The sequence below is a fragment of the Poecilia mexicana genome, unplaced genomic scaffold (genome assembly GCF_051168715.1).
Source record: "Poecilia mexicana isolate PSO_F unplaced genomic scaffold, ASM5116871v1 scaffold_2, whole genome shotgun sequence".
NCBI lineage: Eukaryota > Metazoa > Chordata > Actinopteri > Cyprinodontiformes > Poeciliidae > Poecilia > Poecilia mexicana.
Genome location: NW_028263371.1, coordinates 3445930 through 3464220, shown reverse-complemented (window position 1 = coordinate 3464220; position 18291 = coordinate 3445930). Strand labels below are relative to the sequence as shown.

Here is an 18291-nt window from a genome sequence, read left to right as displayed (position 1 = left end):
ACCTGAGACATCCATTGTGTAAAAACAGTTCAAGGATTCAAGGATTTTTTATTGTCATACCACCTAGCTAGCTCGTGGTACGGAATTTGGACTAAGGTCCCAGATCATATCATAAGACCCTCTCTTATGATACAACTTCTCCCTGTCAGTGAAGCCTGTCATGAATGCTAAAGCTAGTTAACATGGCAACAGATGACGGCAGATATACGGTTTTCCTGGAACGATAAGTTGTTTCTCCATCATTAGGACATGGAGCAGCATCTTCCTCCTGGCTCTTGTAATAGAAAATTTCATTTAAACTTTATTCCATTTTAACTTTATCTAAATTGGATTGATATTGTTTTATGTATATGAATGTTTTTCATTAATATTTTGTCACTGGGTAAGTGTGAGAGCACTTGTAACAATGAGCTTGGTCCTCCTCAGATAAGGGAGAACTAGAAGTTTCTGACGAGAAACTTCTAGTTTCCTGTCATTCATGTTGGGTGTGGATTTTTTTTTCAAGGAAAGTCCAACTGAAATAGTTCCCTCTAAAGAGGTGAGGGGCAGCTGCATGACAGGATAAAGATGTTGTCCACCTGGTAACAGAGATAAGGTCAGACTTGGGGTGTGTTCTTCTTTGCTGTGTCTATATAATCATGTGTTGTTTGGGGCTCTTCTGCTTACTGTTCAGTTCAGTGAGACGGGTCTTCAAATGCTTTTGCCTTCGAATAGAAATAAAGACAAAGATAATTTTTTTCTCTAGTTATTTTAAGAGCCTCTCATTCTTTGATAACAGAAATTTCCTCAGCACTGATTGGTTGTCTTTAGTCTTGAGTAGCGCATTTCTTCACATGGCATTAGCAGTACAGGGATAAGGTGGAGGAGCTCGATCTTTTCACAGATTATCTGTTATACTGTCATGACATGTTCACAGTTTTAACCTGAATTTTAGTTAAGTTACATTGATAATATGTGCATTAAAACAGGAGGACATGCTTCATGAAAGTTTAAGCGATTGTCATTGAATGTAAATCATTGAAAAGTTCATTTATTTCAGCAAATTAGATCAAAAAGTAAAGTTCATATGTCATACAGAGCCATATATATTTTAATTGGTGTTTTTGTTCAGTTTGATGATTTTGGTTTGCAGATAGGTCTGCAGTGATGGGCTGCAGCTTGTGAATTTCACCTCACAATTCTCAGTTTTCCTTCCACTCAACGTTCTATTAAAATGCTTGACTATCCACAGCATTGTGGATAGTCTGCTTCTTCTGATTCTGTGGCTTACCCACCATAGGTCAGCAGTTTTCCCCATGTTTATATAGGTTATAGCACGGTCATGCTATGAATACATTTCTGTATTTAAAATATGTTTCACTGGTTTCTTGAAACGTTCAAATTGTATGGAAAATTGACTTTTAAGCCACAATCATTAACATTTAAACAGCTGGTTTGACATTTTGAACTGAATTACTGAAATGAATTACCTTCCTGGTTATATTCTGGTTTGCAGAGATGCACCTGTAGCATCTACTAAGAATATGAAATTGTGCTTTCTCATTTGAACAATTCTAAGTTTTATTCCTGGGAATTTAATGGAATTGGCCTTTCAGTCAATTGGATATTTTCCGAGTGCCAGATTAGCCTCGTCCTCATTGTTTTGACAGGTCTGAATTAAAGGACTGCGCCAGGTAATTAGCGATTGATCCAGAAAAGCGAAAAAAGAGAGAAAAAACGCCTCTCTCTCTCTCTCTCTCCCTCTTCTAGCTCTCTCCTGTTTCCTTCAGTTACTCCATTAACCGCGTCTCTGACGTCACCGGACGATTAACGTTTCTTATTGGTCCCGGGAGCAGATGGAGGAGTCCTAATGAGCTGGCTGCTACACAGAGAGACCGGGGTTACCGTCTGGGCTGGACCGTCAGAGAAGCAGCGATATCAGCCTCCTCAGACTCGTCGCTCACCGCTCGGTGGCTGGGGCTCCGCGCGTGTCCGCTGCCGTTCCCCTCACCTCCTTCTTCTTCTTCCTCCTCCTCCTCTGCCTCCTGACTGTTTTTTTCCCCATCTATTCTGACTGCATGTTCAGCCACACCGCCTCCCTCTGCGTCTTCACTTCGGCCGAGCTCCGCCGAACATGGACAGCCGGGTTCTCGAGCATCCTCACGCCCAGTTCGGCGGCTCCTTGGGCGGCCTGGTGGGTTTCCCCTACTCGCTCGGTTCCCACCATCACCACCACCACCACCAGCACGTTTACGAGCTCGCGAGCGGACACCAGCTGCAGTCCGCGGCCGCCGTACCCTTCTCTATAGACGGATTATTAAACGGCTCGTGCTCGGCCTCTGTGGTCACCTCCAGCCCTTTACTCTCATCCGACAGCCAGCAGTTCAAACTATCAGGTGAGTCTACCTGCTGTTTTTTATTGTTTTTTTTTTTTTGGGGGGGGGGGGGTGGGGGGGTTATCTGTGGGGTTTAAACTCTAAAGTTTGTTAAATGCAAGTTGTTGAATAAAAATTAGTCTGTATTCCTAAAGCTGGTAAAAGTAGAAGCTATTTATATTAAAAATTGGCAATTACCAAAATAAAGTCATGAAAAAGTTTTTAAAAGATCAAGTTTGGATAAGTTTTGCTGGATAATTTCAATTTTTAAATTGAGGAACACTTAGCATTCCCCCTAAGGGCCCTAACAATGTGAGGCCCTTCGGCTATATTAATACTCTTATGTTATCGCTCATAAATATTGTTCTCTTAGTTTTTGCAAGTTTGTTTTCGTATTTATCTAAAGAGTAATTTTATGTTATTAGCGCTTTATTATTTGCACTTCAATAGAAAGTGTTTTAGATATTTATTTCTGTTAACAAATTGGTTTTAAAGTATTTTATCAAACAACAAATTAAAGCTGGTAATTTTACACCAAGTTGCTCACATTTACTTGTCGACTAGACTTGGCATCAGCATCTCTCAATCTCTCCCTCTCTCTCTTTATGTGTGTGTGTTTATATCTGTCTTTAACACACACACACACACGCGCGCGCGCGCACACACACACAAACAAACAAAAACACGCGCGTCTGCATATGCACACGCACGCGCGCACGTTTTGCAGATTCCGGAGACCCGGATAAGGACAGTCCCGGCTGCAAAAGGAGGAGAACCAGGACGAATTTCACCGGCTGGCAGCTGGAGGAGCTGGAGAAGGCTTTCAACGAGAGTCACTATCCGGATGTGTTCATGCGGGAGGCGCTCGCGCTCAGGCTTGACCTCGTCGAGTCCAGAGTTCAGGTGAGCCAAACGAAATCATCAATCTGATGTTTCTTTTTTTATTATTATTTTTTATTTTCTTTCTTGTCAAATTTGGAGCCATTTTTATTGGCTACTCTCAAATTTTTCCAGTTATTATTGAATTTAACAGAAAAAAAACCTTCCAGCATGAACACATCTGGAGATAATTGTTGTGTTATGGTCCATAAAACCTGCCCCGTCCTGATGAAGCTGCTTGTCAATAATGAAAGCACCAGAAAAGAGTCTCATTTGAATTTTGCACGTGGGCCATCTATTGATTTATGGGCTAATTAAAACAAGGCTATTTACAAAACGAATCGATAGGTGAAAGGATATGTTACACATCATTTATTTTGGTTCTATTTTTATTTTATTTTATTTTTTTACTTTATTCATAATTCTGCTAATGGTCTTATTACTTGTGCTTATATTGTGTGATTGAGTTGGAGCACAAATATTTTGTTAAACACATTTTGTATTTGCTAACTATATGTAATTCCCTAAAGAAAGGGAATTATATATATATATGCAACAATAAGAGCAGTAGCTTAACCTGATTTGAGGTGATTTCTACTAGAAAGAAATTGCAGTTTATTTTTGTTTTTCTAAAATTAATGTCTATTTTTTAGCTACAGATAAAAAGGGTCACAATAAGGTCAATACAGTAAAATAAACAGCTAATTGATGATTTTTAAAAGAGCTGACAATATTTTCAAAAATCCATAAAAGGAGAAAATGCAATTTAAGGCTTTGCTAAAGCGTGAACTTGCATGCACGAAATTTCCTAGCTAATTTATAACAATTTTTATTATTATTAATGTTTACAGTTAAGCTGTTATTTGTTTTAAAGAGCTGTATCTTTGGATATGGGAAACCTGAAACACGCTTTACGTTTCCCATCCGCTTTTCAAGCGCGCGCGACATCCAGTCCGCGCGCTGTTCGCAGCAGTCGCGGGGCACAAACGGAGCTCGCTGTTATTGTATGTTGTTTGGGGATTTTGTTTCTTAAAACCTCAGATTACTGTTCCCTCAAGCTGCTCAGCGCTCCTTTATCACCAGTTTTTTTTTTTTTTTTTTTTGCCAACGGATGATAGAACCGACATTAACAATTCATAAGAAGCGCCATTGTCACGCGCGATGTTGGGTCCTCATGCAGTTATTATGCAATGTTCGGCGGATCCTACTTGCGCATGCTAAACTCCTGGTGTTATCAGCGGCGAACATGCGGCTGTCAGCGCGCCTTGAGGCCGAGCGGCAGGAGCTGGAAGGCGGGTGGAGGCTCCCTGCCTCGGCTCGGTGAAAGAAGAGGTGGAAGGGGGAGGAGAGGAGGGACTTTGAGGGAGCAGAAGGCTGGGTGTGGATGAACAGACGGGATATGGCTGATTTAGCCATAGAACAGTTAAATTTAATTGGCGGATGTGCCTATTACAGCAGCTCATTGGTAATTAACACCAGCACATCTGTGCACCTGCTGGCCTAAGGCTGTGACCTATGAACTTAAGAGGTCTTAAGGTGTGTAAAGCAGCATTGCACATAGATCCAAGAAGATAAAGAACATGATTGTCTCAAAATTTGGGGGAATTTCTATGGATTTGTTGTAAATTTTTATTTTTTATCCTTGCTCCCCCCCCCCCCTCCTTTCATGCACGTTTTCTCTTACAGCTGTGAAATCTGTTGTTTGATGTTGGGAGATCTGTTATGTTTGATAGTTGTTTTAAAGTATTGAATGTCTTGGCTGACATTGGATGTTTATTTTTATTTTTTTACTCAAGTTATGGGAAACCTACACAATCAGACACTGCCAGAAATATGAATTTATCACAATAATGTAAGGAGAGGCGAGTTTATTTACATAGCACCATTCATACATGAGGTCATTTATAGTGCTTGAAAGGAAAACAATGAAACGAACAAAAATTATGTCATTAAGCAAAAAACGAAATGAAACACTGGAATATTGACTAAAAACAAATACATAAACAGGTAAATCATAATAAAAAATAAACTGCTAAGTTTATTTTTTATTATAAATAATCTCAACCTTTTGGGAAGCATCTCTACTCAGTTTAATAAAAGCAGACAACTCCAATTCATATGTTGTTTCCACTTTGAGAAAGTTCAGATCAGATCAGTTCATAAGAAAGTCAATCCAGTCACACCGAGATAAAAATCACATGCAATGCAGTTTGATCCTAATATCAATGCAAGATCCTAATATCACTGCCAGAGCGAAATGACTACATCAGTGTTATTTATGTCAAAATAAAATACATTTGTTTTTCTTTTGAAGCATTGTGACAAAAACTTAAAAACTCAAGCAGGTCAATTTTGTTCTTTTTCTTTTTCCTTCTAAATAAAATAATTGAAACACATCAGATAAAATTCAGTCAGACCTAAATTTTAGTTTTTGGGAAAGAGCTGAGAAAACAGTGAAGTGAGAATAAAATCTTGTTGAAGAGGACATGAGTCTTAGCATTTGGGGCAACTAAACACTCAGAACCATGTGAAAAAAGTCAAAAGTTATGAACATTCATTAATCCACAACTTCACATTTTTGTAAATTTAGACCAAAACTAAGATGACTACATATGAGTAAATTTTAACCCAAAACTATGACTATGACCAAAACTGAATTAGAACCTCAAAATAACACAGTCATGAAGTGACAATTAGTAAAACGTTTTTTAATGAGCCACTTGACTGCACCACCTGACTGACTTTGTTCGTGGTCAGGTTCTAATACTGTATTGTTACTTTTAATTCATAAATCCATTGAATTACAGATTCATTACAACATTTCACCATAGTGGAAGGAACACTGGATTTATGCTTCAAAATCATTATCTCCAAATCTGATTTTTATTTCACAAGCAAACATAAACGGACAATAAAGACACAGCATGTTAGTTGAGAATAGATACCAACTACATGATTACACAAAAAAACAAAGAATGCTGATGAGAGTTTCAGCTTTTGGCTGTTCATGAATTAATAATCCACAGCAGGAACAGCAGTCTGATCAGCAGGTATTAGAAAGTGCAGCACAGAACATATAAGAAGAAGAAATTAGATTCAAAATGTGAAAATAGTGAAGAAAAAAACAGAAAAATGCAAATGTGTGTGCTCAAAAAAACTACTGACGGTTGTCCTGTGCCATCTGTGGCTGGATGGTTGTTTTATGGAGGGTCGATGTGATTGGGATTACATAATATTTCACAACTAAATTGCTAAACCAACTGAGAAACTAACCCTAGCATGGGGCTATATGGGTAAAAAACAAATTAAAAAGTGAAATTGGACCATTTCACAGAAAAGGCCAGCATGTAGATTTAATCTGGCTGAAATGTTCAGTCTGGTGTCAAAATAACTTTTCTATTGTCAATTAATTGATAACCATAATTTGAGATGCACCCATCTGATATTAATATCGGCAAAGGCTCCAATATTGGAAAAATATCTACATCGGGTATTGGTGAAAATTGGCTGTCAATAATGGCAGATCTATTCAATCTAATTCTATGCTTTGTGCTCTGAGCATCTTTATACTTTATTTATTTTACATTATATTTAGAATTCCTAATTACAGATGATTTGTCGCAGTTTATTTTTACATGCTTGACCAAGATAGTCAACCTATTCCTTTTGTCAGTTTCAGTTCTTTTTTTATTTATTGGCTTTTAAACTCCATATTGTACTGATTGAACAAATTAAAGTTTTTACATGTTTCACCAAAATTTTGCAGCAATGGGTGTATTTAAGTGAGCTGTACTGGTGCAGAATTATCAAATAAATGTGTAATTCAGTACATTCATCTGTGTGCTTAAAAAAATAGAAGCTTTTTAAGTCAATTCAGCTCTGTTTTTCTGTATCAGATCAGTATCGGTTGATAGTATTCCTCACATATCGGTAATGGAGGGGGAAAAAAATTGATTGGTGCGTCCATAACCATAATAACATCATTCACAGTGACCTGCTGCCTTTTCAATTTGACTTAATTCAGTTTATTTACATAAAGCCAGGTATTACATATGTAATTTCAACACTTCTTACAAAACAAATAGCTCCAATTTATGTGTAAAATATATAATCCATCCAATCATCCTGAAAGATTCAAATTCCTTGTTTTGACACGTAGGCCTGCCACAATAAGCAATAAATCAATTAATCGCTTAACATATTAAAACAAGCTCAATAATTTCTATTTGTATTATTTATGATTTTTCTCTTTCTACCAAAAACTGGATGACAAATGTCTTCAGTCTGGTGCTTTTGTCTCAAGTAGCCCTTTTTTGAAGTCACAATTTTGTTTACAGACTTCAGTATCCATTTTATTTGTTGTTTCTCTTCTTTTGTTTAAAATATCTTAAAGTTCCAGTGTGAAATCTTCATTAGAATTTAAAGCTTCTTAATATTTCAGAATGTGCTCTTGCATTATTATCCATTACCATCTTATTACTTGAAAATGGTCTCAAAACTGTATTATCGTTTATCGAGATAACTTCTGGGACAATTTATCAGCCAGCAAAGTTTGTTCCTGTGACAGACCTAATGCCACAATGCAGCAACATTCAGTTTAAAATGCCTATTAGAAAAAGTTTTCTATGTAGTTGTGCGAGTAAATGTTTACACACGCTCTCTTTGTGTGTGTGAATAGGTGTGGTTTCAAAACAGACGAGCCAAATGGAGGAAGAAGGAGAACACGAAGAAGGGCCCCGGGCGGCCCGCTCACAACTCCCACCCAACCACCTGCAGCGGCGAGCCCATGGACCCCGAGGAGATCGCGCGGCGGGAGCGCGAGCGGGCCGAGAAGAAGAAACGTAAACAGGAGAGGAAGCTGCTCAAGTCCCAGAACAAGCTCCTGTCAGGCGACAGCTTCCACACGCCGGGCGGCTCCGAAAGCGACAGCGGGGTGTCGCAGTTCACCGACAGCGAGCAGCAGCCGCCGCCACCTTCCATCCACGTGGAGCTGCCGGCGTCGAGGGGTGAATCCAGCTGTGACCAAACGCGACACGACTTCGGTCCACCGCAAAACCAGCTTAACCAAAGAACCATGGGGGAACCGGAGCAGGTCTCTCCGGGCAGCACGCACGGCCCCGGGGGTCAGAGGTCACCTGGCATGCAAAAGCGGAACCCGTTCAGCGTGGAGAGCCTCCTCTCCGACACCATGCCACGGCGGAAATCCCAACTGGACTTTTCCTCGCTGCCCAATCAAAGGACGCTGGTGGGCAAAGGGCACTTCCTGCTTTACCCCATCACCCATCAGCCTTTGGGGTTCTTAGTCCCCCAAGCTGCCCTGAAGGCAGCTCCATGTCAGGAGAACTCTGACCGACTCGCCCAGGGACAGAGGCGCTCGCCGAGCGAAGGGAGCCCGGCTCCCTCTGACCTCTCCGCCCTTGGCAACACCACTGACCGTTTGAACTCGGCGCATACGGAGCACACACACCACAATCACCTCGGTGTTACAGCAGAGGCGGGCGATGCCAGGGACCGTGTCAGCGGCTGCAAAAAGGTGGCCTTCCCCGTTCCTCCACCATCCGACGGTGCAGATCAGACGGTTCTGGTCGGTGAGGACGAGGGGCCGACGGCTCGAACGGATTTCGAGCAGAGTTCAAAGGAAAGGAGCGCAAGAGAGGAGCTGGGGTCTCCAGGCCTCGGCGAGGCGAACACAGACTGTGGAGAAACACCAGGAACAGATGGAGAGGATGTCGATATGGACTAACACTTTCTAGGAGCAAACACAAACAAAGGACCAGGGAACGAAAAAAAAACGCTCCAACCAGTTCAAACATTCCCAAAGCTCTGCCGAGACACTCTGAAACATATCAGGAATCAGGAGACTTGATCTTTTGTTTATTTTCTTTTTTTTTTTGAAAGGGTATGACGAGTCTTTTGAGCAACCCCCTGCCCCCGACACACACCTTTTAGAAGCAGGTTTCGCTCTTTTTCTTTTTCCTTCTTTTCTTTTGTTTTTGTGAACAGCTTGTAAGAAAAACTATAGGCTTCAATAAAACATACACAACAAAAATCCTCAAATATTGTAAAAAAAACAACAACAAACAAAAACAAAAAAAAAATGAGATAACGATATTTATATGTAAACATTTTTGATAAATAAAGTTATTGTTTTAATTGAATTCAGTTTGTCTCGAGCTTGGAGAGAGAAAAGGATGGTTGACAGAAGCTTTTTGGATCATGGCAGCTTGAGTTTTGTCATGTTACAGCAGAAAATATCCCCCCTATTTTTGTCCTCCCCCCACCCCCTCTGTGTCGTGAGCCATGCAAGAGCTGGAGCTCAAGTCCGTCTGGCTGTTTGTATTTATTGCTTTAACAAATTTATTCATTTGAAAGGCCGAGCTGGAATGAGGTTAGTGGCCGCGGGCTATAGGACCCTGCGCCTCCTGCTGAGTTTTGATATGAAAGTAATTATTTTCCCACTGGCTGCCGCAGGTCTCCAGGCAGTAACCCCCCCAACCAGCACCCCCACCCAACCCCATACACACACACATCCCTTCGTTCTTTTTTCCTCTCCCCTTCTTTCGTTTCAGCCCAAAGGGTTATTAGACATTACCGATTTCCAGTGATATGGAATCACATAAACTTCCTACAATAATAGAATTAGCATGAAAGGCAGGGGTGTCAAATTGAAATGGGAAAATAATAGCCGCGCCAGCTGCACCGTGCCGGTGTGTGTTTACGCGCGCGCGCGCGCGCGGGTCGCTGTGCGTGAGCGTGCATAGTCTATTGAGCAGGAGGCGGAGATGGGAGATGGTGGGAGATTCGTGGGGCGGAATTTTCATGAGCTGCCGCGGCTGTCAGACGGCCCTTGTAGTCGGCTATATTAAGATAGATGCTCGATGATATCCCTCATTGTTCTGTCGCTTATATTGATGTTGCTGTGTTATCGCCCTATTGATCATGTGTCGCACATAATAGGACAGGCGCGCGCCCGCCTGCCTCGGTTTTTTTTTTTTTTTTTTTTTTTTTAACAAAAGCGCCTGGGCCCCTCGTCATTTGTTCTAATAGGACTGTGATTCCCTCCGGGCCGAGACAGATAAAGATATAGGAGGGGACACGGAAGAAAGAAAGTCCGGTGATATGCATTAGTATTCTTTTTTTTTTTTTAACTAACTTCTAGGACTATACTATAAAAGGGATTTTTGGATAGCATTAAATATTACTAGTCATTAAAAGTAAAACAGAACATTTAGATTATAATCTGACTAAAGATTTTTCACTCTACAATTTGTCTAAAATGGTCATATGGTAATAAACAGACCGAATTTAGACACTGAATCTAATATAGCAATATTAATTAATATTGGCTAATTTTATTGACAATAACTTAAATTTAGTTATTCAATTAAATGAGTTAATTTCTGACTATTCAGTAATGATTTTCTTTCTTATTTGGCATGTTCTCCACGGCAACAAGAAATAAACAATAGCAATTGGTTTATTAAGGCATATGAGGCTAATATATTGAAATCTATTTTAATATGTAAACATATAAACCTGTACAACTAGAGCTAATGTCTTCTGTTCTGTGGAAATGACTGCCTCAGGGTTATGAAGATAAACATGCTTGCAGGTTTGACTTTAGCGTTAGCACTTTAGCATAACTAGTTAAGGTTGAATGCAATTTTTTTGAAATATGTTACCCCAAAGTAGTACATTAAAATTTTCCCTTAAAATCATAGCTATTTTGTTAATTGCCTACAACTGCCATGGGTGAAGAAGCTTAGCTTGTTAGCATATTTGACATAGCTAAACTTGCTAAAGATGGATAAAATAGCAAAATATATATATATTTTTTTTAATTAAGGGATCTAATACTTTTTTTCTATTGCTATACGTTTTTGGGTAATATGTTTTGTCTGACATCCAGAGTCAAGCTGTGCTGTTCATTATTTCTAATTGCTTCACTGCTTAGAAGCTTGGCTTGCTAGCCAGTTTGGTTGGCTAGCTAAAGTTGGATGGTACTTGAGATTTTACTTGAACACAAAAACTTTATTAAACACAAGTCTAATGAGAATTTTTAAAACTTGTTTTTTTCTAAACTGATAAATAATTCATCATTAAATAGTTCTCTGCTGGACACATCACACAGTTAGTGAGAAATGTCAATGTTAAACCAATTCAACAGCTTCATGGACTTTTTTTTAGTCAAAATGTTTTAATACACTACAAACAAGTTAGAATTCAACCATCACAAAACATTATGTCCAAAAGCTACTTCATGATTAAAATAATAATACATTAGATGGCTAATTTCTTCAACTCTCCAAAGTTCAATTTTACAGTGTGTGTGGTGTCCATCATAGGCTTGGCTGATTTGTTTATGTGGTTTGCAGTATAAATGAATATATCAACTTAGCAAAAGTTATGGCCTGTCATACAACTGGTTGTTGACAAAGTTTCTGTGTCGTACCAACAATTTAAATTTGCATTCATCTCTGGCAACAGCAGTAAAGCTAAAGTTACACTTGCGCCCAAGCTACCGTTTTTAACTTTGACAAGGTGTTGGTTATATCGAAAGACACATTATAGTTGTGGTCGTCATGACAACGGTTTACTTGCCTCAGTGTTAGAATAGATTTTAAACATCTACACTCTGGAAACATTTAGTGCGTCATTCACAAACCAGCTCAGAGATTAGTCTGAAACCATGAGATAAAAAGAACTTAGTGGCCACTAAATATTAATGATTAGAGTTATGAACGTTTTCCATATTTGGGTAACAAAATCTGAACATTTTAACCAAATTATATTTGTTCTGTCAATTTTAGCCATCCTTAATCAATATGGGTTGTTTAAAAAAATTGGAAAAACTGATATTGTTTGGTTTACACTATGAATGATTTTTAATTTAGTTTAAAGTTAAGGAGTATTACAAGACCTCCAGTTGAGAAATGTCAATTTTAAAGGGAAAATTAAAACTTCTTTCTAGATTTACTAAGACAGTTCTAAAGGCAAAATCAAGCCTGAGTTTCTTAACCCTAAGATAGTTGTTGATAATCAATGCCCCACGTTTGAATAGATTTAAAATTTGCATTAATCTGCTATTTCAGCTTGTCCAACGCCTTAATCCCAAACTACCTTTTTTGTTTTGTTTTGTTTCAAGCTAGATGAGCTAATGGATCCTAATAATTAGCTCAAATCTGACGCATTTAATTTGGTGAGAACATTTGGATAATTGGAATGAATCTTATTGATTTAACTGTATGAAGCTGTTAAAGTTAAGCACTTCCTCTAGGAAATATTGACTGTTCCTGTCCAAATGAAATGTACCCAAATATTACACCAATTTTATCATTCAGATTCTAACAGTTTGACTTCTTGTTTTTACAGTGTATTTGGGGGGGGGGGGGGGCACGGAGGAGATGTTTGTTCTTTCAAATGTGCCCAAATAGAGGCGTACAATGGACATGCGCAAATCCCTGTTTAAAAAAAAGAGGGAGAGAGGGGGGGAGAGAGAGAGAGAGAGAGAGAGAGAGAGGGTGTGTTTGGCTTATGAAGTGTAAACGCCACCAACTCCCTGGAAACCGAAATCCCAATTATTAAAACCATTAATTCTGGCGAGCCGTGCTCGCAGAGGAGCAGTGTTGACAGCCCCGGCTAAATATCCCCTGATCCCTCCCGGTCACCTCGCCTTTATTTGCAAATAAATTGAGGGAAGATCCGAGGGACAGAGCTTTACTTTGCTGCGCCGACCTAAAATGAATTTCCCCGTGCCGGAGTCCCTTTAATAATATTTACATAATTTTCGCTCAGTGACTCTGCTATTTGCGCTGTAGGAAGCGGGTTTGGAGGAGGGGGAAGGTATGGGATGATGGTGGGGGGTGGGGGGGCAGTTCCTACAGGAAAAAAATAATTAGACAAGAGGACGAGGAGGGAAGCGGAGTGAGAAACAGCAGGAGGGAGGATGGGTTAAGACCGAAGCTGAACACTAAATTCCCAGACAGCTAAAATCAATGAAAGTAATAACCCTATTATTTAATTCATAAGGACATTATTTCCCCACAAGGCCTCGAGTAACGTCCCCTTCGACCGAAACAATCACATTAAATCGTTCATTCTGCGCGTGCTGTGTGAAATCCCTACGTTCATTCACTGTATTCCTTTTATTTATCTTTTTATTTTATTTTATTTTTTTAGGTGAAACACTTTATTATAATCGGTTAGTTTCAGAAGCGCGCTTAATTAAAGCGCATAGGCTGAACTCCCTCCTGTAAGGCCTTTGTTGCAGCCCGAGTTTGAGATTGAGAGAAATAATATATCAAAACAGAAAGCAGATAATTTCATCTACAGTATTGTTTATAGACAGGAATAACCTGAACCCTGCGTAGACAGAAAATATGGCGGTGCATTCACTTCTTAAACAGTGTGAGACGTTCACTGACGTCTGAACATGTGGTTGAGGCTGAAACCATTCCCTTTAATTAGACTGAATTTGAACTGGAAAGCAACCGATCAAGATTTTGCTTCCTTTATCTGTGCAGATTTTCATCTGTATTTCTGAACAAAAAATATGTAGAACTGCTGAAATTGGCCAAAACAAATGAATGAATTTTCAATTTAGAACATTAGTTCAAGCCCAGACATAAAATGTTTTAAATCTATTCTAACAAAGTTTTCCCTGACAATTACAGCTAAGAACTAATTGTCCAAGAGAGGAATGCAAGCCTGATTTTAACATCAGCACTATCAGTAAGCTAACTAAAGCTGCATTCAAACCTAAATTCTTACTACAACATGGAACATTTCTTAAGTTGTACTAGTAGACAAATATATAATGTGGCCCAATATACACAGAGCTTCTTATCTCACCTCAAATGACCGAATGATTAAACATTTATAGATAAATTCTAATCAAGACATTTGTGTAACTTTCATTACCAAAATAAATTTAGTGCCCGACATAACCATAGACGGGCACAAAATTCACAATTTAATGTATTTAGTAAAAAGTTAAAGAATTTATATGCCCACAATTTTTTAAAAGTATAAAAGTCACTAAATTAAACATATTCTGGGCTAAACAAATACAGCCACCCTCCATTAAATGCATTTATTTATCTATTTATTCTTTGATTGAAGATCACTACTTCACTTCTGGGGTAAATATTTGACAACAGCACAATAAAATTTCTACAAATGATGTAACAAATTTCTATTTTTGGTGTGAGAGTAAGATTATTCAGTGGGCCCCATTTGAGGAAAACTTACTAAATACGGCCCTGCAGAGAAGTGACCAATCCATCAGTTTAACAGAGTTAAATCTATCTATCTATCTATCTATCTATCTATCTATCTATCTATCTATCTATCTATCTATCTATCTATCTATCTATCTATCTATCTATCTATCTATCTATCTATCTATCTATCTATGTGCGTGTGTGAGTACGCGCGTGTGCGCGTGTGCGTCACCGACTCAAACGACCAATCGATCAAGCCGAGCCCGGACCGGCCCCGGCCCTCCTGCTGGGCCCGCCGCCGCTCATGCATCACACTTTATGAATTCAATTTCAACCGGGAGAAATTTTCAATTTGAACGCGCGATCATTACGGCGTGGGGGGATAGCGCAAATTGTTTTTGCTCTATTATGCATTCGGACGCCATCATTTTTCTTTCTAATTACCGAGGTGTCAGCTCGGCCTGTCACCCGGGCGCTGATTTTCAATTTAACTGATCATCATACATTCATTTTCCCATTTGATAAATCTGCTATCTAGACGCGCCCGCCATGCCCGGAATATTAAGCGGCGCCGGGTGCGCGGTAATAGGGGGATGTGTATGCGGCAATGAGCGCGGATCAGCCAGCTAATTTAGCACCTTCCACATTCCCCGTCTCCACTACCCTCCCTTCCCCAAGCGCCCCCCTTCCCCCCATTTCCAATTCTCAAGAGGAGGCAAGGAAGGAAAAAGAAAACTGGGCAGAGGAGAGGGGCCAGTCCAATGTCTAACCTCCTGCGGCGAAGGAGACGAACAAAAAAAAGAAGACCAGAGGTGGAAGAATATAAAACATTATGTCAGAGGACAAGATCCTCCAATCATTCCTCAAAAATTTGCACAATTTAGAGAATCAATTGACACTAATCGAGTTCTTCAAAGACTTTTCCCCACTTTTTAAAGAAACAAATTTGCACAATTAGAGACTTCAGGAACCCGATAGTAGGTTTCCACCTGAAAACAACAATCTGAAGTACACAGGACGTTAGGTATCAAACTATTAAAGCCTCGTCCCTAAGAAGGTATTGTTTTCCCAAAAACAATCTATTATTTTTAAGTTTCCTTTTTTCCATGACATAATTTCTAGAATTGTGTTCATCCACACAAAAAGATGACCCAAAATGCAATGTAACTGTGCAAACCCCGTTATGTACTGATTTAATGAAGTCGCAGAAAAGCACCAAAAACTCAGGATGATTCTGCTGTCCAACATGCCCGGGGTCGAACGAGGGGTTTTAGTTTGTAAAATTATTGTTTTTATCTATACATATTGACCAATCACTTAGAGGCCCTCACAGTGATGTCTCATAATTGTTCACTACAGCCTGGCACCCTGTGCCATTGAGTCTGATTCAATATGCCCCTTGGATCCTCTATAAGACCAAACCACAAAACAAGGAGCCAATCTGAAAAAATCAGTAGCTAGAAAAAAAGCACATAAGCTATTATTTGTTGGATATGGAACATGAAAATTCGTCTCGTCTACATGGTAAAGTCTTTTTCCTAGAACAAGTCGTCCACTCAATCCAGTTCAGCTTTATTAACCAGCTGAACTGGTTAAGAAAGCTGCAACTAAGTAGAAGTTTTCAACATCTACTTAGTTGTAGCCAATATTACAGCTGCAGTGTGTCACTTTTAAAAATATATATTTTTTCCACAACTGTCACCCTGTAGTGACAGTATGTTATGAAACGGATAATCTGTGAAAACATCAAGTTCCTCCATCTCCTCTCAGTGCTGCTATTGCGACTGCAAAAATGCACCTCTGGTCAAAATTAGCCAATCAGAGCCAAGAGGAGGGTCTTAGTGCTGTCACTCAACCTCTGGTACACAGTTCAATGTGTTAAAGATAGAGAAACTGTTACTGTTTATCCACTGTCAACGGTGGCTATGCTAACTAGCGTTAGTGGCAGGCTACGTTGTGGTGAACCAGCTGTAGCTTAGCACAGAGTAAGTGGGAGAGGTTGAACACAAGAGTGATTGACAGCGCTAACACCTCCTGGCTCTGACTGGTTGTTTTAGTGAGTTATGTATTTCTGCAGTTAGTACTGGGGGCACTGGGAGAAGGTAGAGGAGCTTGACTTTTTTTCACAGGTTATCTGCATCATATTATACTGCTACAACATAATGATGATTTTAGCAAATATGTAAAAACATATTTTTAAAAATGTACTTACTTCACCTTCAACTAATTAAAATGTAAGTTTTTGTCTTGCTTTAGCTATAGTGCTAATGCTAATGCTACAGTGGATGGTGCCAGTCTTCAACAGTCATCAGGCAAAAGGCAGGGTGGGTACACACTGGACAGGTTGCCCAAGCATCACAAGCTGACACAGAAACACACTGGACAAGCAACCACACACACACAAGCACACACGCACACACGCATGCACGCACACACACACGCGCGCGCGCACGCATGCACGCACACACACACTTAATAAAAATTTCAATCAACCAGTTAATCTCACCATCATGTTTTCAGATTATCGAAAGAGTACCTGGAGAGAACCACAGTATGCAAACTCCATGTAGGTTTCTGGAACTTGAACCCAGAAACTTCTTGATGTAAAGAAAGCGTAGTGCTAATGTCCCCTAGGAGGAAACCAGAGTACCCTGAGAAAACCCACGCATGCAAGGGGAGAAAGAGTCCAGGGTCTGATTTGGATTCATGGCCTCCTTCCTGCAAGGTACTGCAGCTATGATAGGAACTGTTGATACCAGTCCGTAGGTTTTAATTCTTGTTCTCTGTCTCAGCTATGCTACACACAGACCTGTTGCCAAGGCAACTGACTGACAACAATAGCTCCACTAGTGTATCAGGATTCATCACCAAAAAACACACAAACATTTCCCCCACAAAGAACAGAACATTCAGTCTGCTACAGTATCATGCTTTCAGGATGAATGTATATTTTGTGATTATTAATAAGTGACTGCCTGAACACAGCGGTGGTAGATTAGCTAAACACCTGCTCTACTGATGATCTGTCAGAGTTGGTGTGTAAGTAATAAGTCAAATTTGTTTAATTTTTTTTACTGAACAGTAGCAGATCGAGTTCCGCAACACATCTACTTGTTAAGGTTGTCATAGTCAAGCTAGCATACCAGGGCTACTTCCCTCTCCCTCGCTATTGTTTTTAATTAAAACTTTTCAATAACCTGTGAATTGTGATACCCTGGAACCTTGTTATCTGGTTGTCGTAGTGTTGACAATTAGTAGCAAAGCACTGCGTCCCTGTTGACAACTGAACAGCTAAAACTAATGCTAGTCATTGTCAGTGAGCAGCGTCTTTTTGCCCTCCACCAGAGCTGAGTAGCAGGATATTGCGCTCTTGTGACGTCACGTTACAATAAATTTCCTGTACTTTTCAGTAACTTTTGTCAAATCAAAATATAACATTAAAAGACTGCTGAATCAAATCTTGTATTTTTTAGAAAATCTTTAGTAATGTTCTGGATTAATTATTTATATTCTAATCACATAATTTTCTTTTTCTTACAGTTCTCACAGTAGGATCTCAAACCTGTCTGTTGTGTTTGTATCTGCTGACTGAGACTCACACGTCCCAATATGGGCCACCTTGTTTAACTGCCAATAAGTACAGTCAGGACTGCTGCGGCGTAATGAGCGTTTATAGGCGCCAAGCAGCTCCGGTTTTTGTCGTGTTCTTTGTTTCATTAGCCCACTGGTTGTAATAAATGCCAACGAGCCAACGGGATAGATTTTAATTAAGTCGGTGAGAGATGAGTGGAGTGACACGGAAAGCAAGGGGCAGGGCGGCGAGATGGAAGTGGAGG

The 18291-nt window shown here is 39.7% G+C and overlaps 1 protein-coding gene across 1 annotated transcript; it reads left to right on the top strand.

Annotated features, from left to right (window-relative positions):
• The first annotated feature begins 1571 nt into the window (after positions 1-1571).
• Positions 1572-9391, top strand: LOC106923342 (homeobox protein unc-4 homolog). Its single transcript, XM_014996323.2, has 3 exons — positions 1572-2375; positions 3082-3257; positions 7912-9391. The coding sequence occupies exons 1-3, from the start codon at positions 2114-2116 to the stop codon at positions 8974-8976; spliced, it is 1503 nt and encodes a 500-aa protein (XP_014851809.1). The 5' UTR covers positions 1572-2113; the 3' UTR covers positions 8977-9391.
• The last annotated feature ends 8900 nt before the right edge of the window (positions 9392-18291 follow it).

Bases quoted from the DNA above. Each gene is read 5' to 3' on its own strand.
- LOC106923342 (XM_014996323.2), top strand. From the start codon at position 2,114: ATGGACAGCCGGGTTCTCGAGCATCCTCACGCCCAGTTCGGCGGCTCC. The intron at 2,376-3,081 runs GTGAGTCTACCT...CACGTTTTGCAG, and splicing joins CCAGCAGTTCAAACTATCAG to ATTCCGGAGACCCGGATAAG. The intron at 3,258-7,911 runs GTGAGCCAAACG...GTGTGTGAATAG, and splicing joins TCGTCGAGTCCAGAGTTCAG to GTGTGGTTTCAAAACAGACG.